At 45.0% G+C, this 22,434-nt stretch overlaps 1 protein-coding gene across 2 annotated transcripts in view; it reads left to right on the top strand.

Moving 5' to 3' along the window:
* Window positions 1-4,501, top strand: part of MTMR12 (myotubularin related protein 12) — a 72,255-nt gene extending 67,754 nt beyond the window's left edge. For both annotated transcript variants that reach the window (XM_066373808.1, XM_066373816.1), the window contains one exon: window positions 1,624-4,501. In XM_066373808.1, the coding sequence (XP_066229905.1) occupies window positions 1,624-2,193 (570 nt within the window). In that variant the 3' untranslated portion in view covers window positions 2,194-4,501. The remainder of the gene's footprint in view (window positions 1-1,623) is intronic.
* Window positions 4,502-22,434: the final 17,933 nt, after the last annotated feature.

Raw genomic sequence — 22,434 nt, forward strand, 5'->3', positions numbered from 1 at the left:
AGATGGGGTGTTAGAAGTGACTTTGAGAATTGGATACATTGATGCATATGGGCCACTGAGCACAGACCCTGGTGGCTGTTAGGGTCCCCCTGCACTCCTTACTCCCCTGCTCACCCCGACTCACCTGCATTGCTAGGGAGAAGAGAGGCTGCTGACTCCTGGCCTTCAGCTCCCCTGTCCCCGGCTGGAAAGTGAAAAATCCTAGTAATCTCTGAGTTGGGCTTTTCTCCATGGTTTTGCTTTCTTTATATTTTTATTGTTACTCTTGATTCTATAAGGGAATATTGTATTTCCTTCATAATAAAGAATACTTTTTTACAAGGAAGAACCACTAGCAGAAATATGTTAGAGAATTGTTATAAATCTAGCCAGAGAATAAAGCTTTTGTCTGTTCTTATTTCAAATGGATACCTCAGGAGCAAGGAGAGAAAGAGCTTCCCCACATTTTCACCTTTTCCTCTGACCCCTGAGCCCCCTGTGGCTTCCGGCCACTCTGCCCGCCTTCACGGCCCTTTCCTAGTGCGCCCCAAAGGGAAGTGCCATGCTTGGCTGTGGACAAGTTGCCAAGGAACAAAAACCGTGTGAGAGCTCTCCCCTTTTCCACTCCGTGCAGCTTCCAGACAAGAACATCTGGTTAATTTAGTCAGTTTCTCAATTTTTTTTTGCCACATCTAGATGACGCGTCCAAAAGAATCTTTCTGACTTAGGCTTAAACTCCCACTGGACACCTGGTAACCTAAGTTTATTTTATTGAAGGGGTAGGATCTTCTGATAGTTGGCACTGCTTCCTCAGAGGTGTTCACAGTCTGGCTGGTTGGCTTAGTGGTAGAGTGTTAGCCTGGTGTGAGGATAATCCAGGTTCGATCCCCAGTCAGGGCACATAGGAGAAGCACCTATCTGCTTTTCTACCCTTCCCTCTCCCCTTCTCTCTCTCTCTCTCTCTCTCTCTCCCCCTCCCTCTCCCTCTTTGCACCTCCTGCAGCCATAGCTCGATTGGAGCAAGTTGGCCCCGGGTGCTGAGGATGGCTACATGGCCTCTGTCTCAGGCTGCTAAAAAGAGCTCAGTTGCTGAGCAATGAAGCAACGTTCCAATGCCCCAGATGGGCTGAGCATCACCTGTAGGGGGCTTGCCTGGTGGATCCTGATCTGGGCACATGTAGTGGTCTGTCTCTCTGCCTCTCCTGCTCTCACTGAATAAAAAAAAAAAGGAAACATTCTGTTTCTTTCAGAAAATGAATAGATACCACCTTCAAACTCTCTTAAATTATTACCCCAGCTTAAGTTAAACTTGTTCTTCACAAGTACTTAGTGCCCCTTGGCGCCTTTGTGACAGTGGGGAGGGGGGTGTTGAGTGTCCCTCTGTGTCACAGCTTGTCTTTCTGCACAGCTGCGGACATGCCTGGTTTCACCCACTTGTGTATAAACACAGTGCAGCTGACTGCATTGTGGAATAGACAGGAAGCCCCGCCCTCTCTGGGTATCACATTATTTTTATGAATTTGCATTCACACGGCAATTCTGAGGGCTCGTGACTGGTTAACACAGGATTATGCCTTTGATGAGAACAATGCTGCCTGTGCTGTCAGACTAACCAGAGGTTTTTGTTTGTGTTTTCTCTCAAAGCATCAACGGCAGCTTTCTTTGCCACTCACCCAGTCTAAGTCATCTCCCAAAAGAGGGTTTTTCAGGGAAGAAACAGATCATTTAATTAAAAACCTTCTGGGCAAGAGAATTAGCAAACTAATTAATTCTTCTGATGATCTGCAAGACAACTTTCGAGAGTTCTATGACAGCTGGCACAGCAAGCCCACGGACTACCACGGTCTGCTCTTGCCTCACATCGAGGGGCCAGAAATCAGAGTCTGGGCCCAGCGCTACATGCGTTGGATTCCAGAAGCCCAAATTCTGGGTGGTGGCATGGTGGCCACCATGAGCAAACTCTTGGAAATGATGGAGGAGGTCCAGAGCTTGCAAGAGAAGATCAGTGAGAGACACCACCACCAGGCAGCCCTCCAGGCAGAGGCGCCCTCCCTGCTGAGGAACTCTGTCCGCCTGTCTTCTTTGTTTCCTTTTGCTTTGCTGCAGCGACACTCCTCCAAGCCCGTCTTGCCCACCAGTGGCTGGAAAGCACTAGGAGATGAAGAAGACCTGGCCAAACGAGAAGATGAGTTTGTGGATTTAGGGGATGTGTGATCTGTCCGTTCAGGGATTGTGAAAGGGGAATTTTGAAGACTGGGATAGGAATCCAACACATTGAGCTCCAGTTGGGGTGTCATGCCGAAGCTTACTGTGCGGATGGAGGGCCGTTAGCCCAGGGCTCTGTAGGAGGAAACCTGGGCCTTCAGGAAAAGAGCTGGTTCTCTCTTTTTTTCCCATATACCTGAAAGACTATGCAAATAAAACCATATCTCTAGTATTATTAATTGAAAGAATTACTACTTGACCCATAATAAAATTGCAGCTGTTATCTGAGGCATAAGTGTTAAACAGACTCTGCAATAGCTGGTGTACTACTCAAAAGGGCTTTGGTAAGATATTCTTAGACTCAATCATTTCTTCAGATCGTTTCTGTGCCAAGATAATTTCTCCAGTCACTGGGAATAGTCAGGGTTTCTCTAACCCATCTCAGTGCGGGGCAAGTTCAGCTTTATGTGATGTGTGTGTGGTGAATGGAAAGATTCAGAGGTATTGAGGTATATGGTGTTGATTTAAACAAAAACAGCATTTTTCCTTTCTGCATCCTCTCGCCTGTAGAAAAGCTGGAGAAATCCCACTCGTGTGCCCCATCCCGGTCTTTCAGACCATCCTCCCTCCTGCATAGACTTTCACTTTGTGTGGTGGTGCTGGGCTGGCCCAACACACCACCCTTCTTCGTGGGCTGATGCCTTGAGGTCCCAGCCTGATCCACACCACTCACTGCCACCCCTGCGTGCTGCCCGCCTTTGGCACATGTGGTCCCAGGGTCTTGCTGCTAACCTGTTGGTTGAACTGAGGGGCTCTCTTTGGTATGCCCAGGGGAGCTTTTATTCTTCCAGAGGCCCTCAGTGTTTGCAAGTAAATCGCTTTGCCTTTTTCTAGTAGCGTGCCGAGGTCCCCCGTGGCCACCCCTCCGATGGCTTCCCCACATTCTCTGTTACCTGACAGACTGATGAGGATCACTTTTGAAGGTGGCTTTCATATGGAAGCAGTTAAGCATACATATCAGAAATGATGGTTATCATATAGTACCTCAGCGATCTAAAAAGCCATAGAGGAAACTTACCTATGTCTGGTAACCTTCTAGGATCTGCTGTCTAAATGATCTATATTTTTTAATGCAGGAAAGTACACTTTATAAGGACCGGTTTTTTCATTCTCAGTGAAACCCTGTTAAGTCCCACTGAAGGAAGGGGAAGGGAGGAATCTAATGTTAGAATGTTTCAAATGGAATGTTTGCCTTTTATATGTTTGCTCTCCAGTATGGATCCCAATTTCAATATTACATGTTTAGAAAAACATAGTTGCTCAAGGGTCATGAGAAATTTTGAAACTATTGACAAAGTTTCTCAGTTGCACTGATTGTCTTATGTAAGTTCCAGAAAATGCTTTGCCGTTCTCCCACTCCTTGTTGACACATGAGCCAGGTTGGTCCTTTAAAATGACCAGCGGTTGAGGGAAGGGCAAAATCATGTATTGGGGGCCGCACACGTTTAGTCTCAGTTGCCTTAAGAGTCTCACTAGGAAGGTCAGTGTTAGGCTTGCAGTAGGGATTTTAAAAACACACTAGTTCATTAGCTCCCTTCTCGTTTGCTCTGTGGGCCTTAAACAAGCACTAACTTCTACTTCTCTGCCCCAATGCTTCCCAAGTACACTATGGAGCTAACTATTTTTGTTACCATATTATAACGTGGATATTTATACAGTAGCCTTTTCAGTCTTAAGATCTTAGTAATTTTCATTCCAGAAATTCCCGGTGTGATGCTTTACACTTCACAAAAATGGTTTAAAGGCACAAGGTCATGGCCCTTGTCATAGCAGTTGAATGTGCATTGAAATATTTTTTTATTATTTTTTTTAAATGGCGATAGAAAAATAAGCTGTTATAACATGGAAGGTCATGACAATTTATGTATTTATATTTGAAATCAGATTTTATAAACTTGTATTTGTGTACAGAATTCTCAATACGTTTATATATTGTGACATTTCGAGATTGAAATGCTTAACAGTTAAAGCTGAAATGAGACCATTTGCTTTGTTTAAAATGTTGCACTGTTCAAGTTTGGAAATGTACATTAATTTACTGTATATAATATCTTGAGTTTGTTTATACCTCCAAGTTTTTACACTGAAAATAAATTAGCTTTATTTACATTAAAAACTTTTTTTTTTAGGGGAATAAGCTGTTGGGCTAAATATGTATTAAAGTGCTTTTTATTTTCTGGATGTACAATGGAAGTTTATACTTGTATCTCACGGCATCATAGCTGATTGCAAAAATTAAAGCACAATTTATCAGCAATACTGTTTCCTTGTGGATGATAAGACATGGAATGGTTACTCTTACTTATTGTATGTGTTTGTGTGTGTGTGTGTGTGTGTGTGTGTGTGGTTTATGGGTTGGATATAGTGTAAAATCAATAACCAAATAAGTATTTAAAATTTCAAGTGGTGAGAGTAGTGACGGCAAGATGGCGATGGAGTAGGCGGACATACCAACTTCCACCTCCCAGAACCAAAGTGGATTACAACTTAATTTTAAGAACTATCATCTGGAAAAACCAACTTTGGACTAAACTAAAAGGACTCTCTTTTTTTTTTTTTTTTTTGTATCTTTCCGAAGTTGGAAACAGGGAGGCAGTCAGACAGACTCCCGCATGCACCCAACCAGGATCCACCCGGCATGCCCACCAGGGGGCGATGCTCTGTTGCAACCAGGGCCATTCTAGCACCTGAGGCGGAGGCCATGGGGCCATCCTCAGCGCCCGGGCAAACTTTGCTCCAATGGAGCCTTGGCTGCGGGAGGGGAAGAGAGAGACAGAGAGGAAGGAGAGGGGGAAGGGTGGAGAAGCAGATGGGCACTTCTGTGTGCCCTGGCCGGGAATCGAACCCGGGACTCCTGCACACCAGGCTGACACTCTACCACTGAGCCAACTGGCCAGGGCCACTAAGAGGACTCTTTAACCAAGGAACACCGAAGAAGCCACACTCAGACTGGTAGGAAAAGTGGAAACGCAGAGAGGGCTGCCCAACTCCCTGGATCGAACAGCAGCCTGGAGAGACTTGCATGGCAGGAAGAGGATTTAGTGGAGAGGGGAGGGACCTGAGCCCCAGGAACAAAGCCCCAGCCTGCATCCCCAGAGCCTAGAAGAGGCATACGGACATTATTTAGCTGCAAAACAAGTCAGGATACTGTTTGTGAGAAAGAGATTTCTCAGATCCAGGATTCTTCTTAAAGGGACAGTGCAGAAAACTTCTCTCACAACTCACCCAGGGCTCTGAGGGACAGGCAGAGAAGAGAGAACCAGAGCAGTGGGAAAAGAGTGTAATCTAGGAGTCAACAGGGAGAAACATTTTGAGGGACAGCCTCCCTAATCCCTGGGCTGAGTCACTCCCCAAATCTGAAGTGAATTTTTCCCTTGGAAACAGCAATACCAGCAAAAGGAAGCAGGACACCAGCCAAACAAGCTCTCCCGCAGCACTCAGAGCAGAGTTGCTTAGAAGGAGGAAGGTTTAGGGACTACAGTATTGAGTGTTAGGGTCTGAGCTGCAGCGCCCCTACCCACACAGCTGAGGGCTTGCCGGAGGGCAGGCGGCGGCAGGACACGGAAGCACGGTTCAGCTGGCAAGGGCAGAAGCCAACCAGCCCCAACAGAGGCCCAAGTATGAGCTCAGTCTTGCCCTGCAGGGGTGGAGGGAACAGGCGAAAGTGGTCAAGCCCAGCTGCGGGTCGACTGCAATCCAGCATGTGGGGGAAGGGCAGGAGCCCTGGAAGGGGCAGAGACCCACCGCTGAGCAAGGGCACCCGAGCATGCAGCCTCGCCAGGCCCGCGGAACCGAGGCTTGCAGCCTACCCGAGTGGGCTTCTCCCACTGGAGTGGAGCAAAAGCCTAGAGCAGGCAGAGACCCGCAACTAAGTGAGGGGGGTTGGAGGGGTGTGCACAGCCCTGCCCACCCATGGAGCGGAGGCTTGCAGACAACCCGCAAGTGGGCTCCTCCCGTGGGGCCGGGGCAAAAGCCCAGAAACAGGTGGAGACCCGCAGATGAGCAAAGGTGCTCACCCCTGCCTGTGGTGCCAGGCTTACGGCCTGGGCCCCGCACATAACCCCACCTGCTGGGGTGGGGGCGAAGGCCAATGCTGCCGAGGCTTGTAGACCCAGGCAGGTGATCATAGCCCCTCCCGTGGAGGAGAAGCGGAAATCACAGCGATGGTTGCAGTGGCCTGGCACCGGCAACACCCATACCCAAATGCCCTATGCAGGGGTGGTGGGGCTGCAGAAAGACCATACCTAGGCAACACAGAGGCCACACTCATTGGACTCCAGTGGCCAAAACTTTCTTATACACAGACAAAATGGGAAGACAGAGAAGTGCAACACAAATGAATCAAGAGAAATCCCCAGAAAAGGACCTGAACGAGTCAGATATAACCAAATGACCAGATGCAGAGTTTAAAATGATTGTTAGGATGCTCAAAGATCTTAGAACAACAATAGGTGGTCATTACAAACACCTAAATAAAGACAGCAAATATAAAAAAAGGACATTGAAATAATAAAAAAGAATCAGAAATGACAAATACAATATCAGAAATGACCACAATGGAAGGAATTAAAAGCAGGATGGATGAAGCTGAGGATCAAATTAGTTAGAGGACAAGATAAATGAAGGCATGGAAGCAGAGCAGAAAAAAGAGACTCAAAAAGTCTGAGGAAACTCTAAGAGAGCTCTGTGACAACAAGAGAAATACATCCGCATCATAGGGGTTCCTGAAGAAGAAGATAAAGAACAAGTGATAGAGACATTGTTCAATCATATTGTAGCTGAAAACTTTTCTAAATTAGTGCAGGAAAAACTCTCACAAGTTTAAGAAGCACAGAGAAGTCCATTAAAGAGAAATCCAAAGAAATCTATACCAAGACACATCATAATTAAAATACCAAAGCTAAGTGATAAAGAGAAAATATTAAAAGCTGCTGGATAAAAAAAGGCTATCACCTACAAAGGAGCCCCCATAAGGATGACATCCGACTTCTCAACAGAAACACTTGAGGCCAGAAGGGAAGTGGCAAGAAATATTCAAAGTAATGCAGAACAAGAGCCTACAACTAAGACTACTTTATTCAGCAAAGCTATCCAGGAAAATTGAAGGAGAAATAAAAAGCTTCCCAGACAAAAAAAAAAACAAAAACTCAAGAAATTCACTACAACCAAACCAATGCTGCAAGAAATGCTAAGGGGCCTGTTGTAAACACATCAAAGGGGAAAAAGAATATAGCAAAAGAGGAATACAGCTTTAAAGAATAAAATGGCAATAAACAACTACATATCAATAATAACCTTAAATGTAAATGGATTAAATGATCCGATCAAAAGACATAAAGTAGCTGTATGGATAAGAAAACAGGACCCATACATATGCTGTCTACAAGAGACACCTTAAGGCCCTGGCCATTTGGCTCAGCGGTAGAGCGTCAGCCTGGCGTGCAGGGGACCCGGGTTTGATTCCCGGCCAGGGCACATAGGAGAAGTGTCCATTTGCTTCTCCACCCCTCTCCCCCCTTCTTCCTCTCTGTCTCTCTCTTCCCCTCCTGCAGCCAAGGCTCCATTGGAGCAAAGATGGCCCGGGCGCTGGGGATGGCTCTTTGGCCTCTGCCCCAGGCGCTAGAGTGGCTCTGGTCGCAGCAGAGCAACGCCCCGGAGGGGCAGAGCATCGCCCCCTGGTGGGCAGAGCGTCGCCCCTGGTGGGCGTGCCGGGTGGATCCCGGTCGGGTGCATGCGGGAGTCTGTCTGACTGTCTTTCCCCGTTTCCAGCTTCAGAAAAATACAAAAAACAAACAAACAAACAAAAAAAAACAAAAAACAAGAGACACCTTAAAACAAAAGATGCACATAGACTGAAGGTAAAAGGATAGAAAAAAATATTTCATGCCAATGGAAATGAAAAAAAAAGCTGGGGTAGCAATACTTGTATTAGACAAAATGGACTTTAAAACAAAGGCTATAGTAAGAGATAAAGAAGGTTACTACGTAATGATAAAGGGAGTAATCCAATAGGAAGATATAACCATTATAAATATCTATGCACCTAATATAGGAGCACTTAAATATATCAAGTAGACTTTGATACATAAAAAGGGCAAGATCAACAGCAATACTATAATAGTAGGGAATTTCAATACCCCACTTACATCATTAGATAGATCCTCAAGAAAGAAAATTAACAAAGAAACAGCAGACTTAAAGGACACATTAGATCAAATGGATTTAATAGATATCTTCAGAACCTTTCACCCTAAAGCATCAGAATATACATTCTTTTCGAGTGCTCATGGTACATTCTCTAAGATAGACCACATATTAGGGCCTAAAAGTGGTCTCAACATATTTAATAAGATTGGAATTATCAAACATCTTCTCAGATCATAATGGCATGAAACTAGAAATCAACCACAACAGAAAAATTGAAAAATACTCAAACACTTGGAAACTAAATAGCATGTTATTAAATAACAAATGGGTTAACAATGAGATCAAAGAAGAAATAAAAAATTTCCTAGAAACAAACGATAATGAGCATACATCAACTTAAAATTTATGGGACACAGCAAAAGCAGTCCTGAGAGGGAAGTTTATAGCATTACAGGCATACCTTAAGAACCTAGAAAAAGCTCAAATAAACAACTTGACCCAGCATCTAAAAGAACTAGAAAAAGAATAGCAAGTAAAGCCTGGAGGTAGTAGAAGGAAGGAAATAGTAAAAGATAAGAGCGGAAATAAATGACATAGAGGTTAAAGAAACAATACAGAGGATCAATGAAACCAAGAGTTGGTTCTTTGAAAAGGTAAACAAGATCGATGAACCTTTAACCAGACTCACCAAGAAAGAAAGAAAAAGGGAGGACTCAAATAAAATTAGAAATGAGGGTGGAGAAATAACAACTGACACAACAGAAATACAAAATATTGTAAGAAAATACTATGAAGAAGGGTATGCCAAAAAATTAGACAACCTATTTGAAATGGACAAATTCCTTGAAACATATAATCTTCCAAAAATTAATCTGGAAGAATCAGAAAACCTAAACAGACCGATTACAACAAATGAGATCGAAATAGTTATCAAAAAACTCGCAACAAAGAAAAGTCCAGGGCCTGATAGCTTCACAAGTGAATTCTACCAAATATTCAAAGAAGAACTAGCTCCTATACTTCTCAAGCTATTTCAAAAAATTCAAGAGGAAGGAAGACTTCCAAGCTCCTTTTATGAGGCAAGCATAATTCTGATTCCAAAACCGGGCAAAGATAACAAAAAGAAACAAAATTATAGGCCAATATCCCTGATGAATTTAGATGCTAAAATCCTCAACAAAATATTAGTAAACTGGATCCAACAATATATGAAGAAAATCATTCATCACGATCAAGTAGGATTTATTCTGGGGAGGCAAGGCTGGTACAATATTCTCAAATCAATCAGTGTGATTCATCACATAAACAAAAGGAAGGAGAAAAACCACATGATAATTTCAATGGATGCAGAAGAGGCATTTGATAAAATTCAGCACCCATTCATGATCAAAACTCTCAGCAAAGTGGGAATACAGGGAACATACCTCAATATGATAAAGGCCATCTATGACAAACCCACAGCCAACATCATACTCAATGGGCAAAAATTAAAACCAATCCCTTTAAGACCAGGAACAAGGCAGGGGTGCCCCCTTTCACCACTCTTATTCAACATAGTTCTGGAAGTCCTAGCCACAGCAATCAGACAAGAAGAAATAAAGGGCATCCAAAATGGAAAAGAAGAAGTAAAACTATCATTATTTGCAGATGATATGATATTGTATATAGAAAACCCTAAAGTCTCAGTCAAAAAACTACTGGACATGATAAATGAATTCAGCAAGGTGGCAGGATATAAAATTAATACTCAGCCTGACCAGGCGATGGCACAATGGATAGAGCGTTGGACTGGGATGCGGAGGACCCAGGTTCGAGACCCCAAGGTCACCAGCTTGAGCACAGACTCATCTGGTTTGAGCAAAAGCTCACCAGCTTGGACCCAAGGTCGCTGGGTCAAGCAAGGGGTTACTCGGTCTACTGAAGGCCCACGGTCAAGGCACATATGAGAAAGCAATCAATGAACAACTAAGGTGTTGCAATGAAAAACTGATAATTGATGCTTCCCATCTCTCTCCGTTCCTATCCCTCTCTCTGACTCTCTCTGTTTCTGTAAAAAAAAAAACACAAAAAACCTCAGAAATCAGACCCTGGCCGGTTGGCTCAGCAGTAGAGCGTCGGCCTGGCGTGCAGAAGTCCCGGGTTCAATTCCCGGCCAGGGCACACAGGAGAGGCGCCCATTTGCTTCTCCACCCCTCCCCCTCTCCTTCCTCTCTGTCTCTCTTCCCCTCCCGCAGCGAGGCTCCATTGGAGCAAAGATGGCCCGGGCGCTGGGGATGGCTCTGTGGCCTCTGCCTCAGGCACTAGACTGGCTCTGGATGCAACAGAGCGACGCCCCAGAGGGGCAGAGCATCGCCCCCTGGTGGGCATGCCGGGTGGATCCCGGTCGGGCGCATGCGGGAGTCTGTCTGACTGCCTCCTCGTTCCAGCTTCGGAAAAATGAAAAACAAACAAACAAACAAACAAAAAACCCTCAGAAATCAGAGGCTATTTTTTTTTTTTTTTTTTGTATTTTTCTGAAGCTAGAAACGGGGAGAGACAGTCAGACAGACTCCCGCATGCGCCCGACCGGGATCCACCCGGCACGCCCACCAGGGGGCGATGCTCTGTCCCTCCGGGGCGTCGCTCTGCCGTGACCAGAGCCACTCTAGCGCTTGGGGCAGAGGCCAAGGAGCCATCCCCAGCGCCCGGGCCATCTTTGCTCCAATGGAGTCTCGGCTCCAGGAGGGGAAGAGAGAGACAGAGAAGAAGGAGAGGGGGAGGGGTGGAGAAGCAGATGGGCGCTTCTCCTGTGTGCCCTGGCCGGGAATCGAACCGGGACTTATGCACGCCAGGCCGACGCTCTACCGCTGAGCCAACCGGCCAGGGCCAGAGGCATTTTTATACACCAAAAATGAACTGTCAGAGAAATTAAGGAAACAATCCCCTTCACTATTGCAACCAAAAAAATAAAGTACCTAGGTCCTAGGAGTAAATTTAACCAAGGAGATTAAAGATTTGTACTTGGAAAATCATAAAACATTGATAAAAGAAATCAAGAAAGATACAAATAAGTGGAAGCATATACCGTGCTCATGGTTAGGAAGAATAAACATCATTGAAATGTCTATATTACCCAAAGCAATTTATAAATTCAATGCAATACCAATTAAAATACCAATGACATACTTCAAAGATATAGAAAAAATATTCCAAAAATTTATATGGAACCAAAAAAGAACACGAATAGCCTCAGCAATCTTGAAAAGGAAGAATAAAGTGGGTGTTACCACACTTCCTGATATCAAGTTATACTACAAGGCAGCCTGGTACTGGCATAAGAACAGGCATATAGATCAATGGAACAGAACAGAGAACCCAGAGATAAACCCACACCTTTATGGGCAACTGATATTTGACAAAGGAGGTAAGAGCATACAATGGAGTAAAGACAGCCTCTTTAACAAATCATGTTGGGAAAATTGGACATCTACCTGCAAACAATGAAACTAGACCACCAACTTACATCATTCACAAAAATAAACTCAAAATGGATAAAAGACTTAAATGTAAGTAGTGAAACCATAAGCATCTTAGAAGAAAACATAGGCAGTAAGCTCTCCGACATCTATCGCAGCAATATATTTGCCGATTTATCTCCACGGGCAAATGAAATAAAAGACAGGATAAACAGCCTGACCAGGCAGTGGCTCAGTGGATAGAGCGTCGGACTGGGATGCCGAGGACCCAGGTTCGAGACCCCGAGGTCGCCAGCTTGAGCACGGGCTTATCTGGTTTGAGTAAACCTCACCAGCTTGGACCCAAGGTCGCTGGCTCGAGCAAGGGGTTACTCGGTCTGCTGTAGTCCCACGGTCAAGGCACATATGAGAAAGCAATCAATGAACAACTAAGCTGTCGCAATGCACAACAAAAATTAATGATTGATGCTTCTCATCTCTCTATCCCTGTCTATCCCTCTCTCTGACTCTCTCTCTGTTAAAAAAAAAAAAAAAAAGACAGGATAAACAAATGAGACTATATCAAACTGAAAAGCTCTTGCACAGCTAAAGACAATAAGAACAAAAGAAAAAGACAAACTACACAATGGGAGAACATATTCGACAATACGTCTGATAAGGGGTTAATAACCAAAATTTATAAAGAACTTGTAAAACTCAACACCAGGAAAACAAACAATCGAATAAAAAAATGGGCAAAAGAAATGAATAGACATTTCTCTAAACAGGACATACAGATGGCCAATAGACAGATGAAAAAATGTTCAACATCACTAATCATTAGAGAAATGCAAATTGAAACCACAATGAGATATCACCTCACACCAGTCAGAATGGCGCTCATCAACAAAACAACACAGAATAAGTGCTGGTGAGGATGTGGAGAAAAGGGAACCCTCCTGCACTGCTGGTGGGAATGCAGACTGGTGCAGACACTGTGGAAAACAGTATGGAGACTCCTCAAAAAATTAAAAATCGAACTGCCTTTTGACCCAGCTATCCCACTTTTAGGAATATACCCCAAGAACACCATAGCACTGTTTCAAAAGGAGAAATGCACCCCCATGTTTATGGCAGCATTGTTCACAATAGCGAAGATCTGTAAACAGCCCAAGTGTCCCGTCAGTGGATGAGTGGATTAAAAAGCTTTGGTACATATGTACTATGGAATACTACTCAGACATGAGAAATTATGACATTGGGTCATTTACAATAACATGGATGGACCTTGATAACATTATACTGAGCGAAATAAGTAAATCAGAAAAAACTAAGAAGTATATGATTCTATACATAGGTGGGTCATAAAAATGAGACTCAGAGACATGGACAAAAGGGTGGTGGTTAAGGGGGGTCGGGGGGGAGGTTAGGGGCACAAAGAAAACCAGATAGAAGGTGATGGAAGACAATTTTACTTTCGGTGATGGGTATGCAACATAATCAAATGTCAAAATAACCTGGAGATGTTTTCTCTGAACATATGTACCCTGATTTATCAATGTCAATTTACCCCATTAAAATTAATAATAATAAAAAAATTAAAATATGAAAATTTTCCAGTCTCAGACTAAAGTAAGAACCAAAAAAAAAAAATTCAAGTGGTGATAAAATGCTATGATGAAAAATAAAATAGGGTAGGAAGCCTATTGGACTGACTAACAGAAACAGTTTTTTAAGTGCTTGAAATTAAATAGCACACTGCTTCTTTGCTTTTGTGGGGCTGTCTGAGATGAGAATTGTGTTTATTGTTGGAAGAGCTCTGAGTTCAGTTAAACCATGATGGGGAGGGCCCCCCGCCTCCCAGCCAAGATGGCGAGCAGGCACTGAGGGAGATGTGTGCCGGCAAGTTTTCTTGTTCTCTATGTTTATTTAACACTTGCTGGATTGAGAGCTGTTACTTGTATTTGTTGGGGGAAGTTCCATTTCTTTCCTACCTGTAGACCTTGCCCATGAAGCCAGGATGAGAAGGATGCCCCCTCCTCTGCTTGCCCCTCCTTGTGTCACAGATCTGGCTTTGAGACTTTGCTGGAACTTAAATTATTTTTACTTACTCATTTTAGAGGAGACAGAGAGAGAGAGAGAGAGAGAGAGAGAGAGAGAGAGGGAGGGATAAGGGGGGAGGAGCAGGAAGCATCAACTCCCATATGTGCCTTGACCAGGCAAGCCCGGAGTTTTTGTTGTTGTTGTTGTTTTAAGCCCAGGGTTTTGAACCAGTGACTTCAGCTTTCCAGGTCAACACTTGATCCACTGTGCCACCACAAGTCAGGCGACCTTGCTGGAACTTATGAAGCCCTAGTTGCTACCATGTTTTTTTCACCTGCCTCAGTCTCAACATGTGTATTGAGCTCCCAAGCAGTAGTTAGGACCCCGTCGATGAGCAGATTCTCCTGTTTGATTTTCTACATTGGTGTGAGGGCCCTTGGACTCGTGCGGAACTGGCTATTTCTCCTGAGTTTGCTTTACCCTTGGTTTCCAGGTGAGGGCGTGGGAGGACTGGGGGAGGCATAGAGTGGGGCATTTCCCATCTGATGAGAAACAGGATGACTGTGGTGGGGTCTCATTCGGAGTGCAGACTCCTGGCTCTTGTGCCTTCCTGTGTCACCTCCTGTGCTGCAGGGGAAGTTGGAGCAGGGGAGCCTGGACTACAGCCTGTTTGCTGAGTGTCTCCTGTGGTTGCAGCCACGGTTGTTTAACAGGAGAGAAGTCTCCTCAGTTGTGCTTATGTGTCCCTGGGCTCTAGAGCACTTACCAAGCCAGCCCTGAGGCAGGACAGATGGACACCAAGCACCAGGTGTCCTGAGGCAGGACACCACCCCCCACTCCTGACCATGTAAGGACAGGGTCTATAGTGACTAGGCCTCCATGTATAGCCTTCCAATCCCCCCACACATAACACACTCTACTGCCCTGACAGTATTAGGGTGGGGGTAGGAGAAGCAAGACCCTACTTGTGCTGTGAGTGCAAATATAAGCAGAATGTGGCCAAGTGCGCACGAGTATTTCTGATAACCAGGCCAGCCATGGGTAATACCAAATAACTTTGTTTTGTGTGTGTGACAGAGACAGATAGAGAGACACAGAAAGAGGGACAGATAGGGACAGACAGGAAGGGAGATAGATGAGAAGCATCAATTCTTCATTGTGGCATCTTAGTTTTTCATTGATTGCTTTCTCATATGTGCCTTGACCAGGGGTCTTCAGCAGAGTGAGTGACCCCTTGCTCAAGCCAGTGACCTTGGGCTCAAGCCAGCGACCTTTGGGCTCAAGCCAGCAACTATGAGGTCATATCTATAATCCCTTGCTCAAGCCAGTGACCCCATGCTCAAGCTAAATGGGTCCATGCTCAAGCTGGTGAGTGAGCCTGAGCTCAAGCCAACCACTTTGGGGTTTTAAACCTTGGTCCTTAGCATCCCAGGCCAATACTTTATCCACTGCGCCACCACCTGGTCAGGTTTTTTACTTTTCATTGATAGAGAAGAAGGGAGAGAGGGGAGGGAAGAGAGGGAGAGAGAGAAGCATCAGTTGGCTGTTCCCTTTGGTTGTTCATCTAGTTGTGTACTCATTGATTGCTTCTCATACATGCCTTCACCAGGGGTGGAACCCATGCCCCCAGTGCTTCAGGATGATGCTTTATCCATAGAGCCATCCAGCCAGGGCTGGTTTTGGTTTTGTGTCTTTAAAAACACAGACATCTTGGCCTATTTTGTGGTTCAGGCCTAGGTTCTTTTTTTTTTTTTAATCTTCTAATTACACTGCCTACCTTTAGCAATGGAAAGATATGAAGTATAGGCCTGGCCAGGCAGGTATTTCAATTGGTTAGAGCATCATCCCACTCTGCCAAGGTGTGAGTTTGATCCCCAGTCAGGGCACATACAAGGAGCAACCAATGAATGCACAACTAAGTGGAACAATAAATCGATGTTTCTCTCCCTTTCTCCCCATTCCTTTCTCCCCCTCTCCCTTCCTCTCAATGTTCAATAAAAAACATTTTAAAAAAGATTATGTATATAATCATCTGGAAATAGACACAGTAAGTTTTGGCCTTTTCAGGGAAACTTTCCAGTTTTGCTAGCTAATTCAGTTTTTGTTAAGCAGTTATTAAAAAAAAATTAGATTTGAGTACAGTATTACTTTTATAAAAGGCTGTGTGGCTCTTTTTTGTTTGTTTTTGTTTTTAATCCTAAATGGAGGACTTTTCAAATTACCTTCACAGTGGCTTGGGGCCAGATGACTGTGTGCTGGCTTACCCCAGCACTGGGGGCACAGTTCATGGTGGCCTTGGCCTGGGGAGGAATGCGGACTAACCGCATTTTATCTCTCAGACTGCCCCTGAGCACCTGGGGCTCTTCAGAGTAGCCTCAAAGGGAGTTGAACACAGCTTCTCCCCAAACTAGGGTGGAAAACAGTCAGTAGAGAGTGCCTGGGGTGGGGGGAAAGCGGTGGGGGCAGAGATGTTGAGAAGGGGCATGAAGGAATCTTCTGGAATGATGGTAACACTCTATGTCGTGATAAGGTTTGGGGTCATATAGGTGTAGGGCAAAACAGCGTGAGTGCGTTTAAGATGTGTATTTAAATTTTACATTAAAAGAAAACTAGGCGAAGGCCGAACTCCAGTTAAATGGTGCTACCACCAGATTATTTAGGGGGAGTGCACTGTTGTCTGCAGCTTACTTTGGCACTGATAGTAAGATGGAGTAATGGAAGGACAGAGGGATGGACATGCCAGATATATGACAAAGCAAGCACAGCAGGATGTCAGCGGTACCATCTGGGCTGCACATCTGGGAGCATGGGCATTCCCCAAATTCTGTAAACTTTGCTGTGTTTGCAACTTTCCAAAATAAAATGTTGGAAAATTTTTTAAATAAATTCTTCAAAACTTATAGCCCTGGATGGACAGCTCAGTTGGTTAGAGCATCGTCCTAAAACATGAAGGTTGAGGGTTCGATCCCTGGTCCTGGCACATAGAAACAGATCAATGTTTCTGTGTGTCTCTCTCTCCCTTCCTGTCCCTAAAATCAATAAGTACATATTTTAAAATTTATAAATACAGAAAAAAAATGTATGTGGGAGTATGTTGGGGGTTTTTGGGAGAAGATAAACCTAATCCTTATCAAACTACCTGGCCACCAGAAGGATATGTCATATTTCCCCATGTATAAGACACTCCCATGTATAAGATGCACCTTAATTTTGGGGCCCAAAATTTGAAAAAAATGTGTTACATAAAGTTATTGAACTCAAGTTGTATTTATCATAAAATTCATACAACTCCTAATCACTGTCAAAACTCCCATTCATTAAAAAAACCCAAAAAAAACTCCCATTCATCAGCTTGTCCTCATCTGTGTCTGATGATGAATCACTGTCTTCAACAATGAGCACAAAACAAGCACGAAAAAGTGGGAAATGCTAGTAAAAAATCTACAACCACTGTATAAGACGCACCCAGTTTTTACACCCCAATTTTTTCAAAAAAGAGTGCGTCTTATACATGGGGAAATACGGCAATAGAACTTGAAGAAGGAACTAGAATGTTCAGTGTCCTCACTTGAGGCCCCCTTTCCCATTTCCGTTGTCACCCTGTGTCATTATTTTCTGTTGCCTGGATCATTGTTATTAACTTTATGAACTCTCTGCTTTTAGTCCCTTTCTTGCTGCTGCTGAATCTTCCTAAAGTAATCCTGGTGGGGTTTTTTTGCTTGAAAATGTTAATTGGCTGCATCCATTAGAACTCTGGGTTGCAATGACTTAAGCTGAAAAGAGGAATCATATGTACATGAAGGTTTGGGTTCGAGATGCTGTGGGGTCTCAGTACTGAAGCCCCTGGAGTCTTTCCGGAGTGTTCCTTGCTTCCCTGGCTCTGCACACCAGCTTTCTCATCTTTCCAGAAGATGAGCTGGAACCAAACCACTAGAGCAATGGTTCTCAAAGTGTGCGCCAGGGCACACTGGTGCTCCCTAGAAGATTTCCAGGTGCGCCTTATGGTATTCCAGAGAAATATGTGCCTGTTGGGAACCAAAGAACCAACAGGGTTTTTGGAGTTTAGATTTTTGGGGGACAGAGGTGTGGAGAATTGGCTGTAAACTGACAGTCTGCCCAACCCCCCACCTCACTTGCCTGATTAGGTTGCAAAAGGCTGTTAAGCTGTGGTGCTGGATTGTTTACACTACCCTCAAGTTCCCCAGAAAGACTGGAGGCAAGTTTCTTCTATCCTTTGTTTGGTATAAAGTTAAGATGATATGTATGGTGGGGGTTTTCTGCATTCAACACAATTAAGAGTAAAAAGAGAGGAATTCTTCAATGTATTGATGAGGAAATGAGAGTTTGCCTTTCAAATATATGCCCAAACATTGAAGAAATTGCTAGGACACATCAGGCTCATGTTTCTCATAAACACAAGAATGAAAAAACTTAACATATTCGTGCTGGGACCTGCCAAATTTACTAAATCTTACTAAGAATGTATCTATATATATAAAAAGATAACTTTTTGTCTTTTTTTTTATTTTTTAACCCTTCTTTTTTACAAATTCTAAAAAGCATAACCCAAAAAATGTAACATAAAAATGTTTCTTGTTCTTTTTCTAAATTTTATTCATATGAGAGGAGAGAGAGAGAGAGAGAAGGGAGACACAAAGGGGAAGAAGGAGCAGGAAGCATCAACTCCCATATGTGCCTTGACTGGGCAAGCCCAGGGTTTTGAACCAGTGACCTCAGCTTTCCAGGTCGACACTTTATCCACTGTGCCACCACAGGTCAGGCAAAAAAATGTTTTTTAATGTCAGAATAAATTTAATTTTGTCATATTTATTTTGTTTAATTACCATAAAAGCAAGCTTGGACTTTATATTTTTTCTTTAATATTTGACTTAATTATTATAACACATTTCTCAGAAATTTGTATATAGTGAGCCTACAATTAAATAATTGTAGGATTTTAAATGCGCCCTGACTTCAAAAAGTTTGAGAACCCCTGCACTGGAACAACTCTGCTCCCAAGAGACTAGTTATATTGCCGCTGGAATCTTGGTCCTCCTTCCCAGTCCTGGGAAAGAGTCTGGGCTGGCTGGCTGTGGGCAGGGTCTTCATGTAGGTCTAGGGCAGTGGTTCTCAACCTTTCTAATGCCATGACCCCGCAATACAGTTCCTCATGTTGCGGTGACCCCAAACCAAAAAATAATTTTGGTGGCTACTTCATACTGTAATTTTGCTACAGTTATGATTCTGATATGCATTATGTATTCTCATTGCCTCTCCGCCTCCTAGGCTTCTGTCCTCCGGCGCTTGCTGCACCTGCCCACTGATGACATCAGCAAGCGCGGGACACACGTAATGCACTGCTATGGACGAGCAGCCACGCTGCTATGGACTGTGGAGCATTCGCCCGGCATCCCCCTCCTCTTAGGCCCCAGACGGATGATGCAATCACGTCTGCGCATGACCGCAGGCATTCAGTTTGGAACGCACGTCCATACATTCAGTTTGGAACGCACGTCCATAACGGCGTGCGTTCAAGCTGAATAGCGCTGCTGCAGATGGTAGCGTGACTTCTCAGCGGCTAAAGCCATCGGGAAATATGTATTTTCCCGATGGCTTTAGGCGACCCCTGTGTTTTGGTCGTTAGACCCCTGCCGGGGTCGCGACCCACAGGTTGAGAACAGCTGGTCTGGGGCCTCTCCGCCTGGTTCTGTATGCGCACTGAGCTTCCCAAGTTCAGTAACAGTATGGATGTCACATTTCTGCATTTTTCTGACTTAACTGTGGCACTGGCTCCTGTCAGAGGCTGTTTGGTGTAGTGGTTAAGAAGGTGCTCTCTCTATAGCCAGACAGCCTGAGTCTGAACCCTCTGCAATTTACCAGCTGTGAGACTTGGGCAAGTGAGTTAACATCCTTCAGTTACCGTTTTCTTATCTGTAAAACGGCAATGTTCAAAGAACCCACCTCACTGGGGTTTTAGGGGTTAAAGATGAGTTCCTTTGAAACACATATTACATAGTAAATGCTCAGTAACTGTTAGCTGTTATTATAGTGCAGGGGTCCCCAAACTATGGCCCGTGGGCCGCATGCGGCCCCCTGAGGCCATTTATCAGGCCCCTGCACTTCCGGAAGGGGCACCTCTTTCATTGGTGGTCAGTGAGAGGAGCACTGTATGTGGCAGCACCGCAAAGCGGGGCGTTGCTCACATACAGTACTACTTCCGGTGACGCAGGATGCACGCATCACGGCTCTGGAAGTGCGTCGTATCACTTGTTATGGCTAGCAGTGAGAAATATAGAACTGGATGTTGACCATCTCATTAGCCAAAAGCAGGCCCATAGTTCCCATTGAAATACTGGTCAGTTTATTGATTTAAATTTACTTGTTCTTTATTTTAAATATTGTATTTGTTCCCATTTTGGTTTTTTACTTTAAAATAAGATATGTGCAGTGTGCATAGAGATTTGTTCATAGTTTTTGTGTTTTTTTTGTTTGTTTTTTCATAGTTTTTTTTAAATTTTTTTATTTTTTTTGTATTTTTCTGAAGCTGGAAACGGGGAGAGACAGTCAGACAGACTCCCGCATGCGCCCGACTGGGATCCACCCGGCACACCCACCAGGAGCGACGCTCTGCCCACCAGGGAGCGATGCTCTGCCCCTCTGGGGCGTCACTCTGCTGCGACCAGAGCCACTCTAGCGCCTGGGGCAGAGGCCAAGGAGCCATCCCCAGCGCCCAGGCCATCTTTGCTCCAATGGAGCCTTGGCTGCGGGAGGGGAAGAGAGAGACAGAGAGGAAGGGAGGGGGGGGTGGAGAAGCAAATGGGTGCTTCTCCTATATGCCCTAGCTGGGAATCGAACCTGGGTCCCCCGCACGCCAGGCCGACGCTCTACCGCTGAGCCAACCGGCCAGGGCTTTTCATAGTTTTTTTTAATAGTCCGGCTCTCCAACGGTCTGAGGGACAGTGAACTGGCCCCCTGTGTAAAATGTTTGGGGACCCCTGTTATAGTGTGTATGGTCATTTCAGTACTTCATGTAAGCAGAGGAGTGTGTGTGTGTGTGTGTATAAATGAGCTTTTTTTTTTTTTTTTTTTTTTTTTTTTTGTATTTTTCTGAAGCTGGAAACGGGGAGAGACAGTCAGACAGACTCCCGCATGCACCTGACCAGGATCCACCCGGCATGCCCACCAGAGGGCGACGCTCTGCCCACCAGGGGGCGATGCTCTGCCCCTCCAGGGCGTCGCTCTGTTGCGACCAGAGCCACTCTAGCACCTGGGGCAGAGGCCAAGGAGCCATCCCCAGTGCCCGGGCCATCTTTGCTCCAATGGAGCCTCGGGTGCGGGAGGGAAAGAGAGAGACAGAGAGGAAGGAGAGGGGGAGGGTGGAGAAGCAGATGGGTTCTTCTCCTTTGTGCCCTGGCCGGGAATCGAACCTGGGACTTCTGCATGCCAGGCCGATGCTCTACCACTGAGCCAACCGGCCAGGGCATAAATGAGCTTTAATCTTCACCCCAGGAGCAGTTAACACTTGAAACACTCTGAACAGGAATGCAAGTTCTAAAGGTGGCTACAGAAGCATTTTAGATGTTTTCAAAATCTACCGCAGAGGGTTTGCTGAGCAGCACGTAGGGTGTTAATCAGCTTTCAGTGGTGAAAGGAGTGTTCTGCTTGGCACCTGCCGGTTGCTAGAAATATGCAGGCCTTTCCTCAGTCCTACGGGATAAAAATATCTGTCAGGCCCAGCAGTGTAAACACCTTGGAGCAGAGCACAGGCTCTAAAACCTCATTGGTCCAGTGACCTCCACATCCTCTGACGGGCCACAGAAGTAGCTGGTTCTGCTGTCTCAGGGTGTCCACCTTGGGAGAGAAACTGTCATGTGAGGTACTGGGTAAAGGACAGAGAGAGGGACTTCCCCCTAACCTAAGAACAGGAAATATGATTGCTTGTGCAGTTAATAAATGTGTGCACATCTGGTAGACTTGGTCCAGGGCTGGCTTTCATTGTGAATGCCATCTGCTAAGGAGGTTGTGACAATAGTGGCAGGGACCTTTGGCTCCCATCTACTTCTGACTTCCTGAAGCTACTGACATTTACCAGAAAAGTGTCACAATTGCTGAATGGCCCAATTGACTTAGGCCAATTCATAACATTCAATCATTATGTATAGTTAGGTTTACTGGATATGCAATCAGTTTTACATAGTTAATCTGGGGATCTCCACCCTCATCGCTTACAGGAGTCTTAGGGGATATGAAGTCTGCTGTGGCCTTTGCTCAGTGGGGCTGCTGCCGATGGGCCCCTGGACTGCGCTCTGGAAGTCTGCCTTTGGAATCCCCCAGGAGGTAAAGATTTGGCAAATGATCCCAGTCAGCACTGCCAGAACAGGGATCTAAGACAGGAAAGGGGAAACGATAAAGAGGCCCTTAGCCAGCCAGGGATTGCTGTGCACAACCAGGGCCCAGCCCTGCTGGAGACCCTCTGAGAGACCATATGAACTATGGAGGCGGTGTTGGCTATACCACATCTCTCTCTCTCTCTCTCTCTCTCTCTCTCTCTCTCTCTTTTAAAATT

The sequence above is a fragment of the Saccopteryx leptura genome, chromosome 1 (genome assembly GCF_036850995.1).
Source record: "Saccopteryx leptura isolate mSacLep1 chromosome 1, mSacLep1_pri_phased_curated, whole genome shotgun sequence".
In the NCBI taxonomy this organism is placed as follows: domain Eukaryota; kingdom Metazoa; phylum Chordata; class Mammalia; order Chiroptera; family Emballonuridae; genus Saccopteryx; species Saccopteryx leptura.